Source organism: Eubalaena glacialis, chromosome 17 (genome assembly GCF_028564815.1).
Source record: "Eubalaena glacialis isolate mEubGla1 chromosome 17, mEubGla1.1.hap2.+ XY, whole genome shotgun sequence".
Classification (NCBI taxonomy): Eukaryota; Metazoa; Chordata; class Mammalia; order Artiodactyla; family Balaenidae; genus Eubalaena; species Eubalaena glacialis.
The window spans coordinates 70,484,828-70,499,011 of NC_083732.1; the positions used below are offsets into that span (position 1 = coordinate 70,484,828).

General features: G+C 38.8%; 1 protein-coding gene across 1 annotated transcript in view; it reads right to left on the reverse strand.

The window, feature by feature from the left end:
* Positions 1 to 6,880: 6,880 nt before the first annotated feature.
* MRPL13 (mitochondrial ribosomal protein L13) overlaps positions 6,881 to 14,184 on the reverse strand; it is a 38,390-nt gene continuing 31,086 nt past the window's right edge. The window contains exon 7 of the mRNA XM_061171934.1: positions 6,881 to 7,169. Within this exon, the coding sequence (XP_061027917.1) occupies positions 7,148 to 7,169 (22 nt within the window). The 3' untranslated portion in view covers positions 6,881 to 7,147. The remainder of the gene's footprint in view (positions 7,170 to 14,184) is intronic.

Genomic DNA, 14,184 nt, shown 5'->3' on the forward strand with positions numbered 1-14,184 from the left:
GTGGGGTGTCGCTCCTGGAGCTTGCTTCAGAGAGGTAGGCTCCCCCATCCATTAGACCACTGATGTCTCTGTCGCTGACTCTGGGCTCTTCTGTCTTGAAGCTGGGTGAGTAGAGGCCTTGCAGGCCTGCAGGGTGCAGCCCAACACCAGTGCCAGATAATTCATATTGGCTGCTGTGTTAGAGACAGGCTAGCTTCAGCTAAAATTATATTCTCTTCTTCTTGAGCACAAGTTATTTTCTCATTGCCAGACTCCCTCAGTATGGCCACGTGACATGTTCTCAACCTATGAAATGTGTTTGTGTCTTCCGAGTCAAGGGAGTTAAGTATGTGTGTATTGTCTACGTGTTTCTTTCCCATTTGCCACCCGAATGCAGGGGACTCCAAGGTCTTCTAGGAGGCTGGAGTTATAAGACGGAGGGTGTTTGGGTTCCAGAATGACTTTGTGGGAGGCCATGCTAACTCCTTGCTGTTCCCGGAATATGCCAGGTAATGTCCTATCACATCTTGCCATTCCCACTGCCTGGAATCCTCTTCCTCCAGATATAACCTCGTGGATCTCTCCCTCTCCATGGAAGCTGTCCAGGTGTCCCACAGGTTTAACTCAATTCTGACACCATCTACCTGGATTAGCATAAGATGCCACAGGTTAAGGGCTCAGTCCCACAAGAAGGCCCTCATTTCGGGTGCCAGTCACAGGGCCAAGTTATCACCCATGCTTCTGACTGACTGCTATAGATCAGAGGTTTTCATGACCCCCTCCTTGGGTTCGATTACTTTGCAAGAGCGGCTCACAGAACGCAGTAAACTTCAGTTTACTTGCTTGATTATTGGTTTATTACAAAGAATAGGAAAGGATACGAATCAACAGCCAGATGAAGAGATACAGAGGGCGAGGCCTGAGCAAAGGAGTCTCTGTCCCCATGGAGTTCGGGGCTCAGCACGTTGACATGTGGATGTGTTTTGGTTCCCTAGCCTGGAAGCTCTCAGAATCCTGACCTTTGGGTTTTTATGGAGGCTTCATTACATAGGCATGACTGACTAAATCATTGGCTGTCGTTGATTATTTCAAACTCCAGTTCCTCTCCCCTCCCTGTCATCCTTAGATGTGGTCCAAAAGCACCTCATTAACATAACAAACGACACCTTTATGGCTCTCATCACTCAGGAAATGCCGAGGTTTTTAAGAGCTCTGTGCCAGAAACAGGGACGAAGACCAAATATCTACCTATATATAGATATATATCAGGTATATATATACATATATATATATATATGTATACACATCAAGTATATATATACACATCAAGTATATATAAACATCAAGTATATATATATCAAGTATATATATATATATCAAGTATATATATCAAATATATGTATATATATCAAGTATATGTATATATATCAGATATATATACATATCAAGTATATATACATATCAAGTATATATATTAAGTATATGTATATATCAAGTATATATATCAAATTATAGAATGTACATATATATCATATATATATTTTTTTATTATAAATCACAATGGGACACCATGATAGCAGGAAACTTTTATTCACGTATGCATCTCAAACACCTAGAACAGTTTCTGGAACTTAAATATTGGTTGAATGACTGTGCAACAGAGCAGCTGACTCCTTGTTAATATAGACTAGAGAGCTGGCTAATTAATCACTGCTTCCATGGTTTAGACTTCCAGATTAGATTTTCTGAAGTACACACATATGCATATTTCTCCATGATTTATTGGCTCTGCATATCCACTGTGCCGGTAACAGTGCATAATAATAAAGTAACTGATAATATTTTTCTAACAACTTATAAAAATATTTTATTTGGATTTTGTGAATTTGCCAAAAAGTAAAAGACAGATAGGCTTTATGCTCAGAATTTCCTCTAAATATTAAAAACCCTAATATGTATAAAATAGATAACTAATAAGAACCTGCTGTATAAAAAATAAATAAAATAAAATTCAAAACAAGTAAAATAAAAACCCTTTTTAGTTTCACGATTGGTAAAGAAGGTGCCAGATGGCATCATCATTTTAAAGTGTTGACTCTCAATGGTTTAATACAGGTTGACAAGTTAGAGCTCCATAACCCCAACATATGAAGCACAGGTGTGCCACGAGCAACAGATGCTCTTCTGGCAGCCACTGTTTGCAAGACTTTAATAGGTATTAACTTTGGAATTGAAAAGTGAAGGCAGTGAAAACAAAGTCAAGACTTGAAATAAAGATTTGTTGAAAATCAAAGAGCTTCTCATGGACCAAATGGCACTGGCAAAAATGTGTGTCTCCTTCAGTGGTCCTGTTTATGCCATCTTCATGTGGAAAATGTATCCTAAACCTTCCTGGCAGCCAGCCTAATAACAGTTGGCCTCAGGTGGGGTGATTGGCTGTTTTACTGGTAGCTGATCTCAGGTTAACATTCATCTAAGGTGAAGCCCTGAGCAGTAGTGATGCTGCGAAACTACTCAACTCTCTTAAGTTTTTGGGGAGAGGCAGAGAGAGAGAGGGGGAGGGAGAGAGGCTATTTCTCTGCAAGAACCTATATTTAAGTTGATATGGAGTCTTAATGTCTGTCTTGGAAAGATCATACCTTCTTAAATAGGGTTCTATCCAATTCAAACTTAGCACTGTAGAGATAGGTAGCAAAATCCCTCCTGGGGCTTTTAGGCTTTGCAGAACTCAGAACTTGTTACCCGGTCTATGGGAGAATTTTCAGCCAGGAGACACCTGGACATTTAACGTTGTTCTTGGCCGACTGTGGTTCTAAACCCTTTTTCCAGGAGAAGGTAGGAAAACAAATCATGCAGCATAGTAAAAAGATGGGGCACAGGCATAGTGACGGTGCCTGGATCTGGCAAGGAGGGAATTAGCAAGAAAGGAGAGGAAGGGACTCTAGTAAGAATCTGATAACTGCAATTTACATGCATTTTTAAAAAAAAACTTCCTTCGTTTGGGTTAAACCTGACAAGTAAAACAAAATTCTGCTCCTCAGTCACTTTTAAAGATGGCAGCATTGCTTCATCACTACGACCCTAGCCTCTGGGCCAGCTTATGGCCCAGTTTATCTAAACAAAGAGACATTATTTATCAATCTCATTGCCCATAGTTCTTAGTATTTGCTTTGTAAATTTAGAGTAGGAAATAGGATGAGAAAAGAAAGGATTGCATTCTGGGTAAAGGATGGCTTTAAAGACCTGCTTTAGAACTTAGCTCTATCTTGGCCCACCTGCTAGGTCTTAATGGAACCCTGGGGATACCCCAGGCCTGGAGATGAGGGCAGGCTGTGGCAATGACGTCACTAGTAGGTGGGCCCTACTCCAACCCAGGCATGATAAAGGGATGGCACCAGACTTTTGTACAGTATATCCTAGGTGGTGACTTCTGCTGGGGTTGAGCCAGTGTGACCTCGTAGGACCCTGGATGAATAGTCCGCCTGATGGAAGAATGAGCTAAACCAGGATTTACAGTGAGTACACCCGTCTGTCCTATAACGCAGCATATGCATTCCTAAAAAATAATCCCTGCGTGATGGATTATGGGTTTATGGGAAAAATGGAGTTGAGGCAGAAAAGCTCAAACCTTATACTGTCTTGTAAGTGATACAAGAAAACTATCACAGTTTTAAATATCACAAGTTCCTAATAAGGAAACATTATATTAAATATAGAACGCAATTTTGACAAGACACGAAGTTTGCTCGGCAGAGGTGTTGATAGTGAAGAGTTGTGGTTTTTGAACCATGGAGAATAGCTGGGAGGAAGATTATATTTTTTCAAATGAAACAGGAACCCAGAGGTAGATGGCTGTGGCTTATTGTTGCTTTTCGTTCCTCTGGATGGGCTTAAGACAGAAAGGGGACCTGGAAAATGGCAATTCAGAAACTTGAGAGGGGACTAAAGCGTCATAGAAGGGCCCACCCTTCTCTACCCCAGACTCTGCGTATGGTGAGTTGGATCCAGGAAGCCCCAGGTGGCACCCTCCCCAACTGAGCCTGCTTGGTTCCTCTTATTCCTCATTGGCCTGAATATGTTTTTTCTCTCTCCTTCAGGAGAGAAAATATCGGGTTGATGTTTTAAAGAAACAATAGTTCTTTTATTGTTTTGTTAATTGCCCCCTCTCAAAAAGAAGCTATTTGTGGGAACCCAGCTGAGATCAGATGACACGAAGTGCTCTCCTGCTGCAGGAGGTTTGCAGTTATCCTTACCGACTGCAGATGAGTGCTTTTCGGTTTTCAGTGCCCCAGAAAGCAGGTGATTATTGGGAGGTTAAGATTAAGCTCTTTTCTTTTTTTTTTTTTTTTTAGGGTTGTTTCTGTGTTCATTAATGTGATTACTTTATGCCCCCCCCGGCTACTGCAAAATCACATTTTCTATGTTTCAAAACTCCGCAATACTTAAGGCTTTTCCTTTTTCCTTTGTTATTAGCATCAGGACACTTACGTTTTACTGAGGAGACACAGCAGGCGATGCATATAGGTAAAATGGAGAGACCAGGTGTTGTGTATTATTCTTTCACAGGTCATTATGCTCAGCTGGATGGTGTTTTTCACATTTACCTGGTGTTAATAGCATAACACATCGCACCTGGTGAAAAACTGCATCTGGACAAATATAATTTTGGTTTTAGTGACTTGATTCCTTATCTGCACTAATTTGCACGTTACAGGCACACATCTCAACAGAATATATATATATAATATATATTGTGTATATATATATTATATATAATATATATTATATATATTATTTATGATATATATATATATATCAGCTTTCTTTTCCTTCCCATGTGATGTTGGAATAATTAGGGTTTCCTTCTTTTTCTGTAAGTATTCGTATATTCGTATTTTTTAAAGTTCTCTTCTGTTTCTTCTGTTCATTCTCCTTTAATTGGAGCTACAATTCTGGCGGTTCAGTTTGTCTTCCCCGCCTCAAGTTCCTGGATCCCATACAGCGGGTTTTGATTTTTATTTGGCTACCTGTGTTTGTGTTCTCCTAGGAAACGCACAGGTCTGGCTGTTAAACTCTCGAGCAATGGCAAATGGGCAGGATTGGGAAGTCTGATAGTTTCTGCTTCTCAAGGCCACTTGGTGCAAAAGCCTCTGCTCTGGTTCTCTTCGAATGCAAAATGGAGTTAACTCCCAACAGCAGGAGGAGTTCAGTCCAGCAATATAGCCCGTTTAGGTCTACGTGGGTCTGTAGCTCAGGCGAGCCCTCCCCCTACAAAAGGACTCTCACACAGCAAGTGAGAATGAGGTTTATGGTGATCAGTCTCAATATTCTCACTGAATATTTAATACAGTCGTCCCTCAGTATATATGGGGAAATGGGTCCCAGGACTCCCTGCAGATACCAAAATCCAAGGATGCTCAAGTCCCATCCGTACAATGGTGTGATACAATAGGCCCCCTGAATCCATGGATGTGGAGGGCTGACGGTATGATGACTGGGCTCAATATTATTATAAAGCATGTCGCTATGATCTCACCTTTTCAAATCCTGCAGCTGTGTTAGAAACAAGGGCTTCCTTCAGTGAGCCCTTCTCAATCAAGAAATATGTGCCAGGCATCGTTCTAGGTGCTTGGGATACACCAGACAAAAATTCCTCCCTACTAAAGCTGCTGCACCGGGAGCTGGGGGCTTATTTCACACTGGCTCACACCCAAGATCACCACATCAAAAGGGATGGAGCTTCTTTATGGTCCAATAGTTTAAACTGTAACTGCCACTTCCTTGAATGGTAGCTGTTGACCTGTACCAGGTCATGCTTGCTTTATTACAGAATTTGTGATACATAAATACTCACCTTTTCTCATCTAGTGGCGGCTAAGTCCACGGACTTCTGAGGCAGACTGCCTGGATCCAAACCTGATTTTGCCACTTAGCAGTGCTGTGACCTTGGCCAAGTTACTTATTGCTGCCTCAGCGTGCCCATTTTTAAATGGGGAGGTAACATGATGTACATTATAGGGTGATATAGGGATTAAATGAATTTTAATTTATATAAAGCAGTTGTGTTTGGCGTATTAGCAGGTGCTTACTATCAGTACTTTATATTCAATGTTTATACTGTTTTCCCCTAAATGTACTTATATCACAGCTCATACATAGTTTTATCAGCACCTCTGACACCCAGGTGCACTTATTTACAAATCTGTCTACAGCTCCTTTCCGCCCTGCAATAGACAGTCTGCTCTTTGGTGGGGCATGGAGATGTTGGGGGAACACATGTGTGATTTCTGTCTCCCCAACACCTGGCATACAGCAGGCACTTAGTACATGTTTGCTGCATGAACGGGAGAAGGGGTCAGAGACACTCCTTGATTGGCTAGGGCGAGAGAAGAAAACTACCATAAAAATGCCCAAATGCAGTGTCTCAGCATTTTAATTTCCAGGGAGAAGATTTTGCTGGACACATTGATCCCAGCGGCCCAATCTCAGTGCCCAGCACAGAGGTGAATAGGAGCCAACAGGAGAGATATGGACACACAGCGCGGGGGTCTGCAAACAGCGTCACAGGTGGGGCAGTGAGATTTCTAGGGAGCAGATAGGCATTACTTTGTTATTTTGGTGTCATGGAAACCAAGAGGCTCTATGGGACATAGAAAAAAGTGAAGCAGTTTGAAAATACCTCAGGACAAACCTTACCCTACTGAGCTGGAGGGATGAACTCAGGTGATGCGAGGTTAGATGATAAAATAGTCACTGAAAAGAAAAGTGAAGGTGGGCCTTGTTTTCCCAGGTGTCAAAAACAGGGAGCTGGAATGTGAGGAATTCTGCATGAATGGGCACTTGGCAATTTTAACTGCAGTGCTACCTAGGGTTTGGTTTCTTCATTAAGTGAGAAATTGAATAGTTAACCAAGTAAGCAGTTTTATTCTTATCATCATTATATCATTCAAGTCAGATTACATAATAAAACAATTCTATAAAATAATGTATTTTATTGCAATTTCCTATTGAAGGAATATCCCTTCCTGACCTTCCCCCACAAACTTTCAGCACCCATAACAGGTTTCTTGTCAAAAGGCAGCAATTGTTTCACCCTGCCCTGTAGGAAGGAGAAACTCATCAAGAAGTTTCAATCACCGCACTGTTATTTTCTGAAATTTTCTTTCTCCTACAGCCGAAAATCTTCAGGTCTGAAAGACAAAAATCAACATTTATTTTTTCACAAATCAGTTTCATTTTCTCCCGCATGATGCAAGAAGATTATTTTCCAATTTAAAATGAAAGTAACTGTTCATCAAGAAATATCTACAAATATAATATCTAAATTTTTGGTGAAAAACATTAAGGCCAAATCATTGCAAAGTAGAACAGTTAAGTGACAATTCCCAAGTTCTTTGCAGAGTATAAATATAGGCCCCCGTGTGCCTATGCATGAATGTATGTAGTGACTCAAAAGCTTGAATTCAATTTCCCAAAAGCCCTTTCAATAGAAAGGATTATATATAAAGATATGGATTTGCCTAATAATGGCAAATTCTGAATGAGCAGTTTCCCTATTTGTATTATTTTATCATATGCTAAATTTAATTTTCATTACAGTAGCATACAAAATACATGTATAAACACCAGCCCTTTGATATTTTAATTACACACACATTTATTATATACATATATGGTCTTTTAATTTACTATATACATATATAGTCTTTTCTTTGTTTATATATTTATAGGATTAATCACACCTGAAAGTTCCTTCCAGTAGTAAATTAAAACAAAGAACATTTTCAGAGAAATGTTAAATTTTAACAATGGAGAAAATGAGGAATAGGAAATTATGAAATGCGAAAACTGTTAGTGTCCTGTTATCTTTTACAGAGTAGTGTATTTGTAGGTATTGAGCTCCTACGGAATTTTCAGAAGGAATTTAGTGATTAGTAAACTAAATAGATATTTTTGAAACAGCTGTAAAAATATTCAACAGTTTGAATTCCTTTAAAAAAGGAAACAGGTGAACTCTGTTTGCCCTGAAACAACTTATCTCATCCCTTTCTACATTTAAATCATGTTTTTCTTAAAAAAAAAAAAAAAAAAAAAAAAAAAAAAAAGACAAAGAGACCAGATAGCCCAGATAGGAAGACCAACAGTCTGGTAACTAAGTAAATGAACTATATTACAATTTAAAATTATTATTTAACTATGAGGAACACAGGCACTGATCTGGGAAACTAACCAAATATGCTTCACCATATTGTCATTCTGTAACAACAAGAAGAGAAACTGCAGCATTTTGTCACTGTTTCTGAAATCTCTTTTCAAATGTAAAACCTGAATCCAAAGTCTGGGAAATGACAGTTTGATACAATAGCTGGAAGGGGCTCCAAAGTGTACCCTTTTAATCTTGGGTATGTGACTCCGTACAATCAAAGTTCCTAGTCAAGAGACACCAGTGCATTTTAAGAAACAATTTATTCTCCCGTCCAGCTGGTTCATATAATTACAAAAGGGTGGCGGTGATGCCATTGGAAAGAAATCTTAGATTTCTAACAAGTAGTGCTAACAAGAAGTCTGTGCAATTCCACTCAATAAAATTAAATGTGCTTAGTCACAGCCTGGTTGTTTCCACACCAAAAGTTAATTTAGTAACAAAGAGATGACGAAAGTACCCTTTAGTGGAATTTACAAGTAAAATAGGAAACATGTATGAAGGGTGTAATCTGTCATGTAAAAAATGTTGACAGTGACCTGAAGGCAATCAGGGGCTAATAAAGCCCAATTTTGTTTCAAGACATTTTGGAGGAAGTGAGGAGGGGTAAGATGAGGGCTCTGTTAGGGCTGGGGCAGTGATGAGTAAGAAGAAAGGATGGGTTCAGGATTCAAGAAGCAGAAAATTAACTTGTCCAGGGCAGGGAGGGGGAAGAGGGAAGAGACCAGGGACGTGACAGAGGAAGGAGCTACTGGAAAATGACAATTCAAGGATGACTATTAATTTTCAGCTTGAAGAACTCAGGAAATGGCAATGCTATCTATTTGTTCAGGAGAGGGTATACAGGCAGGAGAACAGATTCTGAAGGGAAGGATTTTGTTTTGAATATGATGAAATCTGGCCATGGCAGGCAGCTAGTAAGTAGGATTTGGAGTTCAGGAGAAATGGGGCAAAGGGAAAGACATCTGAGAGTCTCTAACATAGATTCTTTCTTATCCCACTTCCACATAGTGGAAGAACTTTCACTAGCTCTCCACTGCTTTGTCAAATTCAAACACAGAATTCAACACATAACCCTCCAGGACATGGTCCCAGTTAACCTTTCTGAGTCATTCTTTCCACACCCTGTCCGTTCTGGTCCCATTATACTACTTGCTATTGCCCAGATAGAAACTTTCAGACCTCTGGACTTGGGTACTTGATATTTTCTGCACTTGGAGTATATCCTATCTCTTCTCTGCCTGCTGGACTTGACTAATCCTTCAAAATCCACCCCCCAAATCACATGTTCTGGGAAACCCTACACAACTCTTCCTTCCTAACTTAGGCACGGCTCTTTTCCCTGAGATTGCCAGAGAACTTCATGCATACTTCTATTACAGTGTTTCTCAAATGACACTTGCCCTAAGTTAAGTGAATAAATGTTGTTATGTATGTAAATAACAGTGCTGTGTGCTTATTAGATGCCATGAAATATACTAACTACCTCACATGCACTATCTCATTTTACCCTCCTAACTATACAGTGAGAAAGACACTGTTATCAACCCCAGTTTACAGTTGACAAAACTGATGCTCAGAGGGGCTGAGTAACTTGTCTAAGGATACACAGCTAGGAAGTGGATGGTAGTGATCTAGTGCAGACCTTCTGACTCCAGTGTTTGCAAGCACCATTTTATTCTACACAACTCCTATCCTTTGAAGGCACAGTCCCAATATAATTGATCTTATACTACCAGCAATTAGCACAGTATCTTGCATGTAGTGGAGGCTTGTAAGATACTTGTAATTATAGTGACCACCTTGAAAATGTCACTTTGTTTGCAGACTCATCCTTTCCGCTTTTGGAATCTTTTGCAGGTGGTTAATTTGCTTCTAAGGGGGGGAAACAGTATCATAGCCAAGAGACTAGATACATTAGATGTTTGCAGAGCTAGAAATATCAACTCATGTGCGAGACAATCAAACATATTACCTGGCTACAGGAAGTACCCCTGTGGGGAAAAGTGAGGTTTCTACACTAAATATGGTTCTATTTCTCTCTCCACCTACACAAATGAAAGCAGGTACACATACAACACATTTGTATTGCTTACTCCCACTAAAAGAAGGCAATCCAAGATAATATAAGAAAGGGGAGGGGAGGGCTATTTAGCTGAGTGGGTCTCAAACTTCAGTGGGCATACAAATTGCTTGGGCTCTTGTAAAAATGCAGATTTTGATTCAGTTAGTCTGTAGAGGGTCTCATGATTCTGCATTTCTAACAAACTCCCATGCAATGCAATGCTGGTCCGTGGACCGCACACTGACAAGCAAGGGTTCACCTCAGACCTCCGACAGAGCTGTTCATAAGACGGAGGGGGCGACTATTTGAAGATGCTGAAGAAGCAAAAGAAGCATTTTCAGTAGGAAGTTTCTAAAGCTGTGCTGTGCCTAACAGAAGGTAACACACTTCCTCATTAGCTAGACATGATTCCAATCGATAGATAGTATCCTTCTGGCTCTTTACCCACCAGAGGACTTTATTAACAGGCAGTTTTATGCTTCTCTGATACAACAATAACTAATTGTAAATTATGATATCATCAACAGAGGCTGGATACTAAAATTCCTTTAGCATCTATCATGAAAGAAAGATTAACTTGGACTTCCCTGGTGGTGCAGTGGATAAGACTCCGCGCTCCTAATGCAGGAGGCCCAGCTTCGATCCCCGGTCAGAGAACTAGATCCCACATGCATACCACAACTAAGAGTTTGCATGCCACAACTAAGGAGCCCGCCTGCCGCAACTAAGACCCGGAGCAACCAAATAAATAAATAAATATTAAAAAAAAAAAAAGATTAACTGTATCTTTAGTAACTGAGTAAATGTCATTGTATTTAGGTTCTTAAAAAGCTGCTAGTCTATGTACAGCAACATTACATTAATCAGAATTGAATTCTCAGGGACTTCCCTGGCGGTCCAGTGGTTAAGACTCCACGCTTCCAAGGCAGGGGGCGCGGGTTCAGTCCCTGGTTGGGGAACTAAGATCCCACATGTGGCGTGGCCAAAACAAAATTAAAAATTAAAAAATAAAAATAAAAAGTCCTGGGGATGTAATGTACAGCATGGCGACTATAGTTAACAACACTGTATTGTATATTTAAAAAAAAAGAAAGAAATACAAAAGGTCAGTCTGACTGAGTTTTAAGTCACTTCCCCTGTAAGAATGGAATTATTTAGAATAAACCATTCCAGGAAATCTGGTCACATCACATACTCCTTGAACTAAAGATGTTAGCTGTACAGGTAATAGACAGAGCAATGGTGCTGCTACACTCATTTCCCCAGACACTGTACCAGTAGCCTGATCAGAAAAAGTTCAACAGTGATTTTTTAAAAACTAAACTCACTTCTAGGTACAATGGAATATTACTCAGCCATAAAAAAGAATGAAATAATGCCATATGCAGCAACATGGATGGACCTAGAGATTATCATACTAGTGAAGTAAAGCAGACAGAGAAAGACAAATATCATACAATATCACTTATATGTGGAATCTAAAATAATGATACAAATGAACTTATTTACAAAACAGAAATAGACTCACAGACATAGAAAACAAACTAATGGTTACCGAAGGGTAAAGGTGGCGGGGGGAGGGATAAATGAGGAGGTCAGGATTAACATAGACACATTACTATATATAAAACAGATACTCAACAAGGACCTACTGTATATAGCATAGGGAACTCTATTAGTACTCTGTAATAACCAATATGGGAAAAGAATCTGAAAAAGAATAGATACATGTATATGTATAACTGAATCACTTTGCTGTACACCTGAAACTAACACAACATTGTAAATCAACTATACTCCAATATAAAATAAAAATTAAAAAATAAACTCATAAGATTGTTAAAATTTTTTAAAAATCAAAAATTTTTTCCAATTAAAATTAATAGGAATTATTGTTACATTCAATTACCACTTTTAAGTCATAAGCTCTATTGGCTAGGAAATGTAAATGATTTGATTTTGGTTGTTTATATAAAGATTGCTTTTTATTTTAACAACCAGTCTAATGTGTTCATATCCAAAAGAACAGTATAGTTTAGAAGGCTTAATATGAGCAAAATTCAGGACTGGAAATACTGAGGTCTATGGTTTAAGCCAATGCTGTGCTCGTTGAAATGATGGAAAAGCTGGAACGTAAGCTTTCTCCCCAAGTCCAGCTAATAACTTCTGACCGTGAAGAGTAGCAAATTAAGTTAAATCTTGTACGAAAATGCCACATGACTAGACTGGCACACAATTATGGAAAATCTTGAAGATGTCCAGGTCCCAGATCTTTATGGGTTTTGAAAAGGTAAAAATCCTTCTCCACCGTCTTTAACTAAGTCTCTGATCTGAAGCACATTTTATAAAGCCACAGGTAAAATTATTTTTCTCTGGGCATTCATTTAACTAAAACCGAAAATCTGTACATTTTTGGGATGAGTAGCTTTTATATCAAAGGGCAAGCAGAAAGCTGAAATCCTTGCTGTCTTCCAGAGCTACAGACTGCACAGGATGCTCACCAAGTCCCTTCTGCAGTGCTATCGTTCCTGGCACCTGTTTTCTTTTACAGAGCTGCATGGATTACCTATTAAACTCCCTAAATCTAATCCTACTTTCAGCAAAGACAATTCCAGGGCCAATCACGGTTGTCCTCAAGCCGCCTCACTTTCATCCTCATAGCCTCTCTCTTTTGCAGGCACACTTCTAACAGCACACTCTGTAAAGAGAGTCAGACCAGGAACATAGGTTTTCATCATAAACATCTGTTTTCAAGCGTTTACTGATGCTGAAACTTTCCACTTAGTTTCTCTACAAAGGTGAGGGTTATGCTTAAAATAAAACATTACTGATTTAACGAGTGAGGAGTAAAAAACATATTTCGTTTTGGATTTTGTTTCATCACTCTGTGGATAATGTGAAGCAACTCAAGTTGAAATTTTCTACATACCTAGTTTTTCCTAAGAAAAGCTCTCCTACAGAGTTTTGTAGAAATGAAAATTAAAAGTTTCAAATGAACTGTTTTATTTTTACCCTACATAATGAAAAATTTCCATTACAGTGACAGCATTATAATTTCCACGGTTACTGTGGTTTTGTAATGTGTCGGCAAAACTGCAATGACCATGGAAATAATTATTGACAGAATTAAAATAAGTTGACCATTTGAAAGCTACAATCTCAGGCAACTGAACTGTGAAAAAGAGATAGTGCTATTGTTTTATCTTTGAGAAACAAATTCTAAGTGTGTACCCTACAATCACCACTTGCCCATGGCAAATGCACATTTACTCTGTACCATCAAGAAACACAAGCTAAAACTTTATAACATATTCTGACACAATTTACATATCCATGAGATGTAAAAACTACTAATACACCAAGTATACACACTAATTTAAGAAGTGAGGTGTATAGGCAATACTTCTCATATGAGAAAGTGGCTTTTAGTTATAAAACAATATTTATAGTTTCCTCATAAATATCAGTTTCTTTCCTTCTGGTCTACCATTGTTTTAAAAATAAATAAACAACTAGCATAACAAAATCTAGAGTATGCTGAAGTTAGCCCTGAGGGAATACAACTTTTTAAGTGATTGAAAATAACTTAAATGAAATCCCAACAATGGTAGCTGTTAACTAAGATTAAAATAATTTTGTTAATCACCTACTGGGTTCAAAGCTTAGTTTGACAATTGTTACTGTTGCTTAGAAGCGTTTTGTCTCTAACAGAAATGGTAAAGAGCTTACATTGAACCAAAAGCTAGTAATAGTTGCAATTAAAAAATGTACATTTTTATACTATAAACATATGTTTGTTAGGTTTTATTGCTAGGGAAACAAAAACCAAAGCAAGCTATTTTTGTGTGTATTTATTTATGGTGCAATCCAGGTACATCTGTTTCAGTCAAGTCTCTGCAGGTTCACCATCAGATCTATCTTGAATAATTTCCAATTA